The sequence below is a fragment of the Caretta caretta genome, chromosome 4 (assembly GCF_965140235.1).
Source record: "Caretta caretta isolate rCarCar2 chromosome 4, rCarCar1.hap1, whole genome shotgun sequence".
Taxonomy (NCBI): domain Eukaryota; kingdom Metazoa; phylum Chordata; order Testudines; family Cheloniidae; genus Caretta; species Caretta caretta.
Genome location: NC_134209.1, coordinates 19,329,545 through 19,342,448, shown reverse-complemented (window position 1 = coordinate 19,342,448; position 12,904 = coordinate 19,329,545). Strand labels below are relative to the sequence as shown.

General features: G+C 45.0%; 1 protein-coding gene across 2 annotated transcripts in view; it reads right to left on the bottom strand.

Annotated features, from left to right (window-relative positions):
• Nucleotides 1–446: 446 nt before the first annotated feature.
• The window catches only part of STAP1 (signal transducing adaptor family member 1), a 27,906-nt gene continuing 15,448 nt past the window's right edge, over nucleotides 447–12,904 (bottom strand). The window contains exons 5-10 of one of the 2 annotated variants that reach the window (XM_075127428.1): nucleotides 11,267–11,439; nucleotides 8,069–8,197; nucleotides 6,466–6,535; nucleotides 2,778–2,898; nucleotides 2,267–2,407; nucleotides 447–679 (exon numbers count right to left, since the gene is read on the bottom strand). In XM_075127428.1, the coding sequence (XP_074983529.1) occupies nucleotides 603–679; nucleotides 2,267–2,407; nucleotides 2,778–2,898; nucleotides 6,466–6,535; nucleotides 8,069–8,197; nucleotides 11,267–11,439 (711 nt within the window). In that variant the 3' untranslated portion in view covers nucleotides 447–602. The remainder of the gene's footprint in view (nucleotides 680–2,266; nucleotides 2,408–2,777; nucleotides 2,899–6,465; nucleotides 6,536–8,068; nucleotides 8,198–11,266; nucleotides 11,440–12,904) is intronic. The other variant, XM_048846903.2, reaches the window with a different exon arrangement.

The following is a 12,904-nucleotide window of genomic DNA, read 5'->3' as shown; positions in this document are numbered from 1 at the left end:
CTATTACCTGTCTCTTCCTAATAACTGGGGTTCCTTCCCCTGGAGAGGTATCCTCAGTTCGAGAGGATACCACAACATCATCTAGAAGGAGGGTCCCAACCAATGTTCCCTTTAATTTTTGACAGGTCGTGTGTGCAAAAACTTTCTTCTGTGCAAATTTTTGTGCGCGTAGTATTTCGCCGTGTGCGCAGGGTTTAGGATCTGTGTGCGCACACAGCCTAGAGGGAACAGTGATCCCAACTATGGGATCGTTTCCCTCTGCTCCAGTTGAATGTTCCCCTTCCCTGAGACTTTCATCCTCCTCAACAGCGCAGAGGCTGTCAGATGGGGGGTGGGACCGTTCTATTGTGTCCCAGAAAATCTCATAAGGCTGCTGAGACAAATGTGCTTAAAGCCATGGAGATGGACTTTGTTTTGTACAAACTGGAAGCCTTAGGAAACAGACATCCAATTTCATGTCCCGTAATTTATTCCACCAGCTTCTGAGATTTGTTGATACAAGATGAGACTGTACTACTAAATTTAGGCCCCACTGGGATTTCCTGGTTTAGAATGTGACTTTTTTCCCCAAGAAAATGGCTGTCCCTCCTACAGTCTTCACTTCAAAGGGGTTGATTTGCACTTTGTCTGTCAGCCTCTTGTCTCTTCGCTCTTTCTTTCAGCTCTTTGCAAAGAGTTTCTGAAAGAATGGGAAAAACACTTGTTAACACTAGAGAGCAGAAGTGTCATGGCAGAGCCATTCCAGCTTCAGCAGCTTCCCAGCGGGGCTTGCGCGCTCCATTGTCACTACAACACGGTTTCTCAACTCTCACTCTGCTTATTTGCCTTATTTATATTGTAGGTAGAATCTACAGCCTCCACTGAGCTAGGCACTGTACATGTACGTATACACTTTTTTCATTTTCCGTACTAATTTGCCATAAACACTCCCTCCCTTCTGTGCTGCGCTAGCCCTTACTCCTGTCTTAACTCAAGGCAATAGGAGAAGCTGGAGGGAGATGATTTAAATATTCAAGCTGTTAAACTGTCCTGGTGGGAGAAGAGCACTTCCAGCTCAAGTGCCGCCCTTGCCAGCAGTAGCAGAACTGGACTTTGTCTACTCTGTCCAGCATAATCAGAGGCCCTTTCACATTATCTACTGTAAATAAGTTTGTCCTAGGCCAGTAAGAGCACCTTCGATTATTGCAACAGTTTTTATAACTCTCTTGCTTTTCACCATTTTTTTTCAATTTCTCTGAAAGTCCTTGAGTCATTTTCTCAGCACTGCACGGGTCTGGATTCCTCCCTCTGCAGAGGAATCAACTGGATTACTTTAATTCATGGAAGCATTTCCCTTGGCTCTAGGTTTTGATAAAGTTTGTTCTTACAAAATCTAAGTTTGGGGGCAAATTTTATCTCCGTATCCTCAAGCATAAGCAAGGTAAGTGTCCAGTGGAGGTGGCTAGGAGTAAATATTGTGATTGGGGCCCTAATGTACCAGGTGCTGTACAAACAGAGCTCCAGGCCCTGAAGAACTTCAGTCTAATGACATAAAGAGGATGACGATACACCATGCGAGCAAATCTGGTGAAGTGGCACAGGTTTGTCAATTCGAGGTGGTTTTTTTTAATGGGTCAGAGGAAGAGAATTGGAAAAGTGGAAGAGTCACAGCTTATCACCTGCCTGGCCATGATCAGAATGGTGGTTTTTGGAGGCATCGTGGCGAAGGTGAGGTTTAAAGAGGACATACAATTAGGAGCTGTTCAGATTTTAAGAGTTTTGCCCATGTATAAGGGGCAATATGGGGGAGAAACTGCGCAAAGGCCAGGGGTTGACAGTGGGGTCGGACAGTGCACATAGCCCATGCAGTCCTTGGCCTTGCTACTGAGACTGCCAACAAGTGTCAGTATCAACTACGGGCTCGTGTGCCACAAAAATGGAGAGACCACACCAATTCATTTAACACAGGGCGCTAAACAGGAGTCAGTCGCTGCAGTCATCATCTGGGTTGAACCAATACACTGAAGGCAAAAACCTCTTGTCTTCCATCTCTAATCCCTCCCTGTGGCCACTGACAATATCTACTTGCGTTTACCCCACATCCTGAGACGTCCTTGTCAGGGGGAGAAGCCATGCTGCTTTTGATACTGAGGTGTGCAGACTGATAGAGATGCTGCTGTAGCCCCCACTGCATGTGACTCTTCCTTCCCCAAAAAACTCACTTTCCCCTGACTTCAAACCTAACTTTCAAAGAGACAGAAGGCCCCCAAAGCTGTCCTGTCCTCACCATACATGTATCTGGCTACAGGATTCTCCTGAAGCGGTGCTGTTACTGTCTCAGGCATAGGGCTCCTGAGAGGCTTGGCTCCGGGATGAGGGACAATCGCCGGGTGCATCTCTCTTGGAGCATGCTCTAAAGGAAGTCCAGCTGCAGAAAAAGGACAGAAGATTTAATGCTCCCCTGAAGAACCTAGCCCCATTTATTAAGAATAAGGGTATGTCTACATAGCAAAGAAAACCCAATGACTGGCTGGTGCCAGTTGGCTTGGGCTGTGGGCCTTTTTCACTGCTGTGTAGACTTCTGGGCTCAGGCTGGAGCCCAAGCTCTGGGACCCTCCCAGCTCTGCTGAAAGAATAGGTGGCTTACTTCAGTTATTTTGTAATTAGAGTGATTTGATAGAATTAACTCCTCCTCTGTTTGTAACGTGAGATGTTTTTGTTCAAAATATTCAATCCATGTCTTATGCCCAAACGTTTCAGCCCATATGGCCTGCTTGCAAATTAGTTGCTGTGCTTACATGTAGAAACAAGCCGCATACCCGATTTGTTGTCATACGTGTGTGTGACAAATGGCTTCAAGCTCCCTTGAGTTTGATTCACAAAGTAATCAATGACATCATGAAGGCTCAGGAGCATAACCTAGGTAACAAAAAGGGGTGTGAAAAGTTACTGTGAGCCATGTTTTCAGTCTGAAATGTGTTAGCAGGTAGGTACATAAAGATATTGTCAAGTAGCTGAAACTGCAATGCACTGTGTTTTGAGAGCCACCTACTTACTATAAGTGCGGTGAAAATAGGAGCTTCCAGGAGCATGCAAATAGAAGGGCAAAATACTTGCTGAAAATCAGCATTGCATGTTAGGCACATTGTAGGAGCGGGCTTATGCACTGCACTGAGGGGGATGCACCGCAGGCTTGGGCCTTGAACAAGGCGGAAGCTTGGGCTTGCTTCCCAGAAACCCCTGCTGCTGCCTTTCTCTCCCTCAGTGCAAAGTGCAGCTCCAGCCAGGCTGGAAACAACCTGGTGTGGAGCTCCTTTTGGCCCCAAACAAAGGAAAGGTGCTAGTACAATACAGTGTGGGTTCCTCCCTTGTCCCCAAAGTAAAGCCTGGGTTGAGACATGACACAAACGACTAGAAAAACACTTGTCTCTTGAGGTCCTGCCCCTCTTCAGCTCAAAGTTTTTCTAGACAGGCTATCGGATCCTACAGGGGGAATTTGGGTTGAGTGAGAGCGCCTGGATTTGGCCTTGGATTTTAATCTTGTTGTCAGACAGGGATAAAATGAGCTGAAAGGTTTTAATAAAATGGCTCCACAGGATATTCCACCACCCCCATCATTGCACAGCTTCATTTTAGGATCCTCACCAAAGGCAGATGTTTGAATAGCAGGAGGAGATGCTAATACCCAAGAGATGCTTCCAGGACAACAGGGGAGTGGAGAGCTGGCCTGAAGTTTTGTGGGGTCCAATGCAAAGTAGAACATGTGCTCCCTTTCCAGATTTGTCCCCCTAGGCTTGCACACCTATGACACCCTTGTCTGTGATCCCCAGAAGCTGCTGCAACCTCTGCCATTGCCAGTTTGTGAGGCTCCATGGCTTTACTATTTGTCTGGTGTTCAAAATAATTTTCATTAGTGTTTCACAGTGCTTTTTATCAGTTGATCTCAATGTGCTTTACATAGGAGATCATGCTTAGTATCCCCATTTTACAGGTGAGGAAACTGAGGCAGAAAGTGACCTAGCGGGCCTCTGGCGGAGCCAGGAATACAGCCCAGGTCTTCTGAGTCCTAGTCCAGTGCCCTCACCACAAGGCAACATTGCCTCTCATTTGGTCTTTTGTTTTAGTTCAGCTTTTTAAACCAATTTCTGTACGTAACGTTTGGGCTCTGCTTCTGGGCACTTAGAGCAACCCACTGAACTAGTACCAGTTTATTTAACCATCTTTGGTTTAGTCCTTTTCCACTCTCCTTTCTGTACTAGGTCAGTAACATTTTCATTTGAGCTAACAGTCCCCACATCCAATTCCAGTTAAGCTGGGGCTATTCAGTGGCAGAGGCCTCAGAGAAAAGGAAACTTGTAGATTTCAGGAGACCGAGTTGCAGGGTGTGGTGTGGTAACACCCTTGAGTGCCCAGTCAAGGGCAACAGAGGTTACAATTTCCTACTTTGAGCAGTTCCACAAGGAAGCTGCCAGCATGAGCACAGAGATCTAACCAACCTGCAAATCCAAATGAAACCTTAGTCATCCTGTAGTGCCATGGTAATTTTGGGCGAGCAGTCTGTTTCTCAAGTTTCGATTTCTAAATTGTGATGGAAGACCCGGCATTTCAGAACTAGATAGAAGAGAAGGGTGAGCCACCCGGGAGAAAGTTGCACCGATTTAATTTAAGGTGTGAGTTTCAACACATCTAGTTAAACTGGTAAAAAGAAAAAAGGCTGTATGGACACTTATTTCTGGGTAAACCAGGGTAATTACTACAGGGTTACCTACTACAGGACAGGCCTAACAAAGAAAATAACAGAACGCCACTAGCGGTCACCTTCAGCCCCCAACTAAAACCCCTCCAACGCATTATTAAGGATCTACAACCTATCCTAAAGGATGACCCAACACTCTCTCAAGTCTTGGGAGACAGGCCAGTCCTTGCCTACAGACAGCCCCGCAACCTGAAGCAAATACTCACCAACAACCACATACCACACAACAGAACCACTAACCCAGGAACTTATCCTTGCAACAAAGCCCGTTGCCAATTGTGCCCACATATCTATTCAGGGGACACCATCACAGGGCCTAATAACATCAGCCACACTATCAGAGGCTCGTTCACCTGCACATCCACCAATGTGATATATGCCATCATGTGCCAGCAATGCCCCTCTGCCATGTACATTGGTCAAACTGGACAGTCTCTACGTAAAAGAATAAATGGACACAAATCAGATGTCAAGAATTATAACATTCATAAACCAGTCGGAGAACACTTCAATCTCTCTGGTCACGCAATCACAGACATGAAGGTCGCTATCTTAAAACAAAAAAACTTCAAATCCAGACTCCAGCGAGAAACTGCTGAATTGGAATTCATTTGCAAATTGGATACTGTTAATTTAGGCTTAAATAGAGACTGGGAGTGGCTAAGTCATTATGCAAGGTAGCCTGTTTCCTCTTGTTTTTTCCTACCCCCCCCCCCCAGATGTTCTGGTTTACCTTGGGTTTAAACTTGGAGAGTGGTCAGTTTAGATGAGCTATTACCAGCAAGAGAGTGAGTTTGTGTGTGTGTGGGGGTGGGGGGGATGTGAGAAAACCTGGATTTATGCAGGAAATAGCCCGACTTGATTATGTAAAGAGTTGTCACTTTGGATGGGCTAGCACCAGCAGGAGAGTGAATTTGTGTGGGGGGGTGGAGGGTGAGAAAACCTGGATTTGTGCTGGAAATGGCCCACCTGATGATCACTTTAGATAAGCTATTACCAGCAGGACAGTGGGGTGGGAGGAGGTATTGTTTCATATTCTCTGTGTATATATAAAGTCTGCTGCAGTTTCCACGGTATGCATCTGATGAAGTGAGCTGTAGCTCACGAAAGCTCATGCTCAAATAAATTGGTTAGTCTCTAAGGTGCCACAAGTACTCCTTTTCTTTCAGGGTAATTTCAGTTTAGGTTAAACCTGTTCTTAATTGGTTTAACTGAAACAAGCCTGGCGAAAAGCCAAATAAGAGAGTCCACACAGATTTTGCACTGTTTGATCTAAATTGGTGTTAATTCACACTTTTAGTTAAACTGGTACTGGTAAATGGGTACAACTCTGCATGTAGACAAGTTCAGATACGAGTTCAGTTTACAGGCTGGTCACAGACATAGAATTAACTTCTCAAAGGTATAATAACATGATCCAATTTTTAACTGAGTAATTAACCACTGGAAAAATTTACCAAGGGTTGTGGTGGATTCTTGGTCACTGACAATTTTTAAATCAAGATTGGATGTTTCTTTAAAAGTTCTGCCCTAGGAATTATTTTGCGGAAGTTCATTGGCCTGTGCTACACAGGTCAGACTAGATGATTACAATTGTCCCTTCTAGCCTTAGAATCTATGAATCAGACAAATCCCTGCTTTTTTTGTTCTACTTTTCCATACTCTTTCCAGCTTTCTAACACAGACCCAATATATGGTTTTATATCGCCAACAAGGAAACACCCACTTACTGGTCTTGCCAGTTCAACTGTGTAACCTTTGCCCATGTTCACCACTCTGTAGTGCTTTATGCATGGCCCACTGAAACAAAAAGAAAGTACAGTATTAATACACTGCTGTTAATAAAATAGTGTAAATGAAAATGAAGGGTGATGGCTGCAAGTTTCCTATCTTTTATTTAAGATGTTCATTTGATGGAAAGTTTCAATACACTAATGTTATCAATCTCTTTTTGAAACAGTTCATTTAAAGGTGACCAGCTAAGGGGGAAAAATTGGTTTGTTTGCCTTTTTGCTGCTTTGTGATGTATCAAGAAGAAGCTGGAAAGGTATTTTTTAGGTCTTTGTTTTACTTTAGAAATACCAGGAATAGCAAGTTTTGTCTTCCTTGAGCATAACCTGGGATGCTGGAAACAGCAGCAGGGCCTAGGAGCGTGGGGTCTCTTGAAATAGTTTTCTGGTTCTACGTGAAAATCTCATAGAAAGAATGCCAGAAACTTTACTGATTTCAGATTTCAGACTCAGTTATATAAATGTTCTACATCATGTTTCAAAACAGCACAGGAATTCCCTTGACTGGTGCAGAGGGGACCCTTCTGTGCACCCAGCTGCCAAAACCCTCTGTGTCATGGACCATCCCAATCTCCAACCACTGGCGCCAGAAGGACTGCAAAACTGTGTGTGTGGCGGGGGCAGCAACCAAACGGGCCAAATTTGAGTGATGGTGCAACCCTATGTACCAGGTCACAACACCCCTCACTCGAATTTGGCCTACCCACTCCTCTGTCATGCCAGTGGGGAAGGGCTCTGTTATAGTCAGTCAGCTTCAGACAGGGGCCAAGGTGGGAGGGTTTGGGCCCCGTCTCTACTGTGCCGAGTTCAGGTTCTCAAACATGGAGCCACATGGGTACCCCCCCCCATTTAAAAATGGTGAGCAATGGCCATTTGCCCCCCACCCTCCCAAACCAGTGCCCATGTCACAACCCAAACCCTTCCTGGGACTTCTCTATGCTTTGGGGTCCTGACTGAAAGTCTGGTCCCCCTAGGGAAGGAGGCAGAAAAGGTTAGTCCCTGAGGTAAGTGAGGCCAGGAAGAGGAGAGCAAGAGTAGTGTGTTTGCTACCTACAGGCCCAGTACTTTGTTTTGGGTCTCAGCTGCCTCTGGTTCTGAAGCTCTCCAAACGCTGAAATGTAACAAGTCTTGTGTGGTTTGATGCTGAGTTCAATTTTATTAGCCTTAACGCTGATCATTTGTTCTAGTGTTAGGTATGGCTCCAGAGTGTGCACGTTGGTTGGTGCTTGCTCTGGGGTTTGAAAGTCTAAGATTCCATGACGTAGGATACGACATTTCAAGGACCAGGCACATGCCCTCCGCCTCATCAGGCCAGCACTCTTTGACTGATTTGTGTCTCCTTTGTCGTGTCAATCCTCTCCTCCTCCGTAAGCCAAATCACACTGTCTCTTGAGCCTATGCTCAATGCCTGAATTACCTTCTCCCCATTATTCTCACAATACGGGACAGATTTCACAAGCGATCCCTGGAAATTCTAAATTAGGCATCATAACGCAGTACATATCAATTAGCAGTTAGATAATATCTTGTGGATTCAACCTACTCTATCACCTGTCTGATAGTGACTGAGTAGTTCTTATTGTCACTACCAGGCCGCAGGATCAAGTTCCCCCAAGAAGGATTCGTCTCTAACATCTCAATCGCTTTTTGCCGTGACACTGCATAGAAGCACCTGCAAAGAAGGGAGGAGAGAAGCAGCGTGAACACATTGAGTTCCACTAGCAGAAGCCGATCGTTCTACAGTGGGCAAGTAGCATGAAGACTAGACCTGCCCTACCAGCCTATTCGTAGAGTATCCTGTACCTTAGGTATCTGGGGCTGCCATTTGCCTTTGTTGCTCCAAGAAGTTTCACACATGAAAAGGTCATTCCATAGAGTGATGCCACCGTATCAGCCAATTGGCAGAACTCCAGATAGCTACGATTCATCCCTTTCAGCGTGTGACACGGGGCACAGCTCAGAGGGTAGGCTGTGTAACCAACAAGGCTTAATACCCAAAGTAAAGCGAGTAACGTAAACTGACCCATTTTGCTCACCTTATATGGAATACTTTGAATATCCATCACCAGCAAATATATTACTTAGTACAGTATAATTTTCCTAGAAAGACAAACATGTGACAGTCTAAGGCATGGTTAAAAAAAATAAAGCTTCCACGAAAGCTGCATATGGCCCATTTGTACTTTCTCAAAACAAAACACATTGAAACAGCAAGGCCTAAAATCTCTGGCGAGTGGAGAGAGACAAGATGAGTGCAGTGAAACGCTGCTACAGTAGCAGGAGTGACGGGGCTGAAATGCCAGAATTCTCCAGTGTTGTTAGAGTAATTTAAGTGATTACTCAATTACAGAGATGAGCCTGAACCAAACCCCTATATCCAAATAACCCAAACTCTGTGTACTGAAACCCACAGCTGAATCCAGAGCTAAACTTTGCAAATAATCCCTATCTCTACAATGGGCTAAAACAAAATCTCAGATCCAAACACCCTTGCCTGAATTTTGATGTGTTCAGAATCCGGATCCTGACATGGTGTCTTTGGCCCATCACCGTGGAAAAACCTGCAGTTTATCATGGCTCCTATTGTTTATCAGGGATTTTTTGAAGATAATGAGGTGATAGTTCCCGAAACCAAGAATGCACCCATCAAATACACACATACATACATATAAACATATGCTACAAGGAAACAAGCTAGCAACAGTTGTTCTCAGACCTCTGTGTCCCTCTTCTTTTTATGCAATAGGTATTTTCAAGCACTGCTTCAATAAACGAAAAGGGACAAGTGTAGTACAGTGTTCAATGGAAGAACAAATAATACATAAAATTCCATGCTACTCATGACAAAGTCAAACTTAGACCCCTTAATGTATAATGATTAAGGCTATGAGTCTCTCACAGAGGTCACAGATTCTGGGACCTCCATGACTTCTGCAGCAGCTGGTGCAGCTGGCCCGGGGGCTGCCAACCGCTGCTGGGGCAATCTCGGGCCACCTCACCATGAGCAGCAGCAAGGGTTTGGGAGTGGGAGGGGACTCAGGGGTGAGGACTCTGGGCAGCGCTTACCTTGGGTGGGGGGGCTCCCCAGAATCTGTAACATGTCACTTCCTAGGAGGAGGCGTGGCCAGGCGGCTCTGTGCGCTGCGTCCACCTGCTGGCAATGCTCCCACAGCTCTCATTGGCTGTGGTTCCTGGCCAATGGGAGCTGCGGAGCGGGTGCTCGGGGTTGGGGCAGCACGCGAAGACACCCCTGGCTGTGCCTTTGTCTAGGGGCTGCAGGGACATGCTGGCCACTTCTGGGAGCTGCACAGAGCTGGGTAGGGAGCCTGCCAGCCCTCCCCGCAGCACCAGTGGGGGTCCTTGGCCACGCCCCCCAGAGCACCTGCAGCGCCCATGGAGCCCCCAGACCACTCCCTTCCCCAGGGCACCCAAGTTTTAATCAGTTTTAATAGTACAAGTCATGGACTAGTTACGGACTATGAATTTTTGTTTACTCCCAGTGACTTGTCCATGACTTTTATTAAAAATACCTGTGACTAAAATGTAGTCTTAATAATGATTGATATAAATAATTGGTTTTGTTTGTAAGAAAAGCCATACTGGGTCAGACCAAAGATCCATCTAGCCCCGTATCGTGTCTTCCGACAGTGGCCAATGCCAGGTGCCCAGAGGGAATGAACAGAACAGGTAATCATCAAGTGATCCATCCTGTCACCCATTCCCAGCTTCTGACAAACAGAGGCTAGGGACATCATCCCTGTCCATCCTGTGATTGATGGACTGAACCTCCATGAACTTATCTAGTTCTTTTTTGATCCCTGTTAAAGTTCTGGCCTTCACAACATCCCCTGGCAAGGAGTTCCACAGGTTGACTGTGCGTTGGGTGAAAAAATACTTCCTTTTGTTTGTTTTAAATCCGCTGCCTGTTAATTTCATTTGGTGACCTCTAGTTCTTGTGTTATGAGAAGGAGTAAATAACACTCATTTAATTTCTCCACACCAGTCATGATTTTATAGACCTCTATCATACCCCCCTTAGTCGTCTCTTTTCTAAGCTGAAAAGTCCCAGTTTTATAATCTCTCCTCAAATAGCAGCCATTCAATACCCCTAATAAATTTTGTTGCCCTTTTCTGAACCTTTTCCAATTCCAATATATCTTTTTTGAGATGGGGCAACCACATCTGCATGCAGTATTCAAGATGTGGGTGTACCATGAATTTATACAGCGGCAATAGGATATTTTCTGTCTTATTATCTATCCCTTTCTTAATGATTCCTAACATTGTGTGCTTTTTTGACTGCCACTGCACACTGTGTGGATGTTTTCAGAGAACTATCCACAATGACTCCAAGATCTCTTTCTTGAGTGGTAACAGCTAATTTAGACCCCATCATTTTACATGTCTAGTTGGGATTATGTTTTCAAATGTGCATTACTTTGCATTTATCAGCATTGAATTTCATCATCCATTTTGTTGCCCAGTCACCTAGTTTTGAGAGATCCTTTAATAGCTCTTCGCAGTCTGCCTGGGACTTAACTTTCTTGAGTAGTTTTGTATCGTCTGAAAAATTTGCCACCTCACTGTTCACCCCTTTTTCCAGATCATTTATGAATATGTTGAATAGGTCTGGGGCCAGTATAGACCCCTGTATGCTTATATATAGGAAAATGAAAATGCTCTGAAAGAAAAGAGAAAATTCTGATCAGACTTGTATTGACATAGTTCAGTCTGAACTTACTCTGGCATAGTGTTCATTTTGTTAACGTAGTCTCCCTTGTTTGTCTGCTCCGTGCTCAAAGATGCACTGGGTGACTGTTCCATTGCAGTCCTCCTTTTCTTTTCTTTCTCTAGCACGTCATGCAGCTTAATAAGTTGTCCAGGTAGCAGTGATATACACGCTGGAACTGACAACTGAGAATTAACAAAAAATAAAGTTGTAAAAGAAATGGAATGGGGAGAATAACGTTGGTGGGTGTTAACAGTGGTGAATCCCAACACCACCACCACGCTCTACTAAAAGACAACTACAAAGCAGAAATCTTTTTTTAATGGCTGGATTTAGTAGATGAGCACTGGCTGGTAAATGGAACTGTCTTGTGTCCAAGTCTACCGTGGAATAAAAACTCCAAAGTGATTCTTAGCAAGTGTAGCTAGACGTTCGTAGCAGTGTTGGTGATGGTAATATAATATTTAGGCCTGTTTATTAGCCTGAGATAGAATTTTGGGTTTTGTTTGCCCGTTTGACTTTTGATATTCTTATATCCTTACTAACGTGTGAACAAAGGCACTGTGTGTTGCATCTGCCCACAGCCAGCTGGGGTTTATAGCAAAATGAGAAAAGATAAGGAATAGAGTTAAAGTGTTGCTGGGTAGTGTGGGAGTTTAATATATGAGCGTACACTTGAAGGCTGCCCAACTCCTCTCCCACGCCAAAGTCAAGCAACCAGGCGGGAGGGGTGAGGGAGTTGGGGGGAAGGTATAAGAAACATAAAAACTAAAGAAATGGTGACCCTGGCTGAAACACAATCTCACTCCCTACCCGTCCCATGGGGTACAAAAGAGGTGGTACTAAAGCCCCCAGACTCAAGACCCTCCACAATGGAATATGACCATAAATTGTAAGGGGTGGTACCAGGGGCGAGCACTACAGGTATAATTAACCCCACTAAAAAGGAGAAGGGGGAAACAGGCAAGCTCTACTGGTGTAAAGAGCTGCGATATGCTTGCTTGTTAACCCCATTAAACATTGCATTACCTGCGCTTTGGACTCTGGTCTTTTGCTTTCTGTCTGCGTGATAAGAACCAAGAGAGGGCAGGGGAGTCTTAACAAGCAAATGCAGCTGTGGCCTGACTTTCTGAAATGCTGAGCACCCACAACGCCATTGATTTCAATGGGAATTGTGGATACTTAGCCCTTCTGAAAATCAGTCATATGGAGGGTGTCTACACTGTAATAAAAAACCCAGAGCACTGAGCCTCAGAGCCCAGGTCAATTGACTCGTGGTCACAGGACTGGGGCTGTGAGGCTAAAAACTGCAGTGTAGACTTTCAGGCTTGGGCTGAAGCCTGGGCTCTGAGACCCTCCTGCCTCACGGGGTTCCTGAGCCCGGACTCCAGCCCAAATGTCAGCCCCGTGAGCTCAAATCAGCTGGCCTGGGCCAGCCATAGCCATGCCATGGATATTTTATTGCAGTGTCGATGAACCCTTAATGGCTGGCCTACATATGAAATTTGCACATTTAACTAAAATCAAGTTTTAAATCAATTTAATTAAGGCAATGTAAACTCCCATGTGGACATACTCAAATCACTTTACAACTGGCTTAAATCACTAACCAATCATTATCCACCAATTTGGTCTTTTAAGCAAAACTGA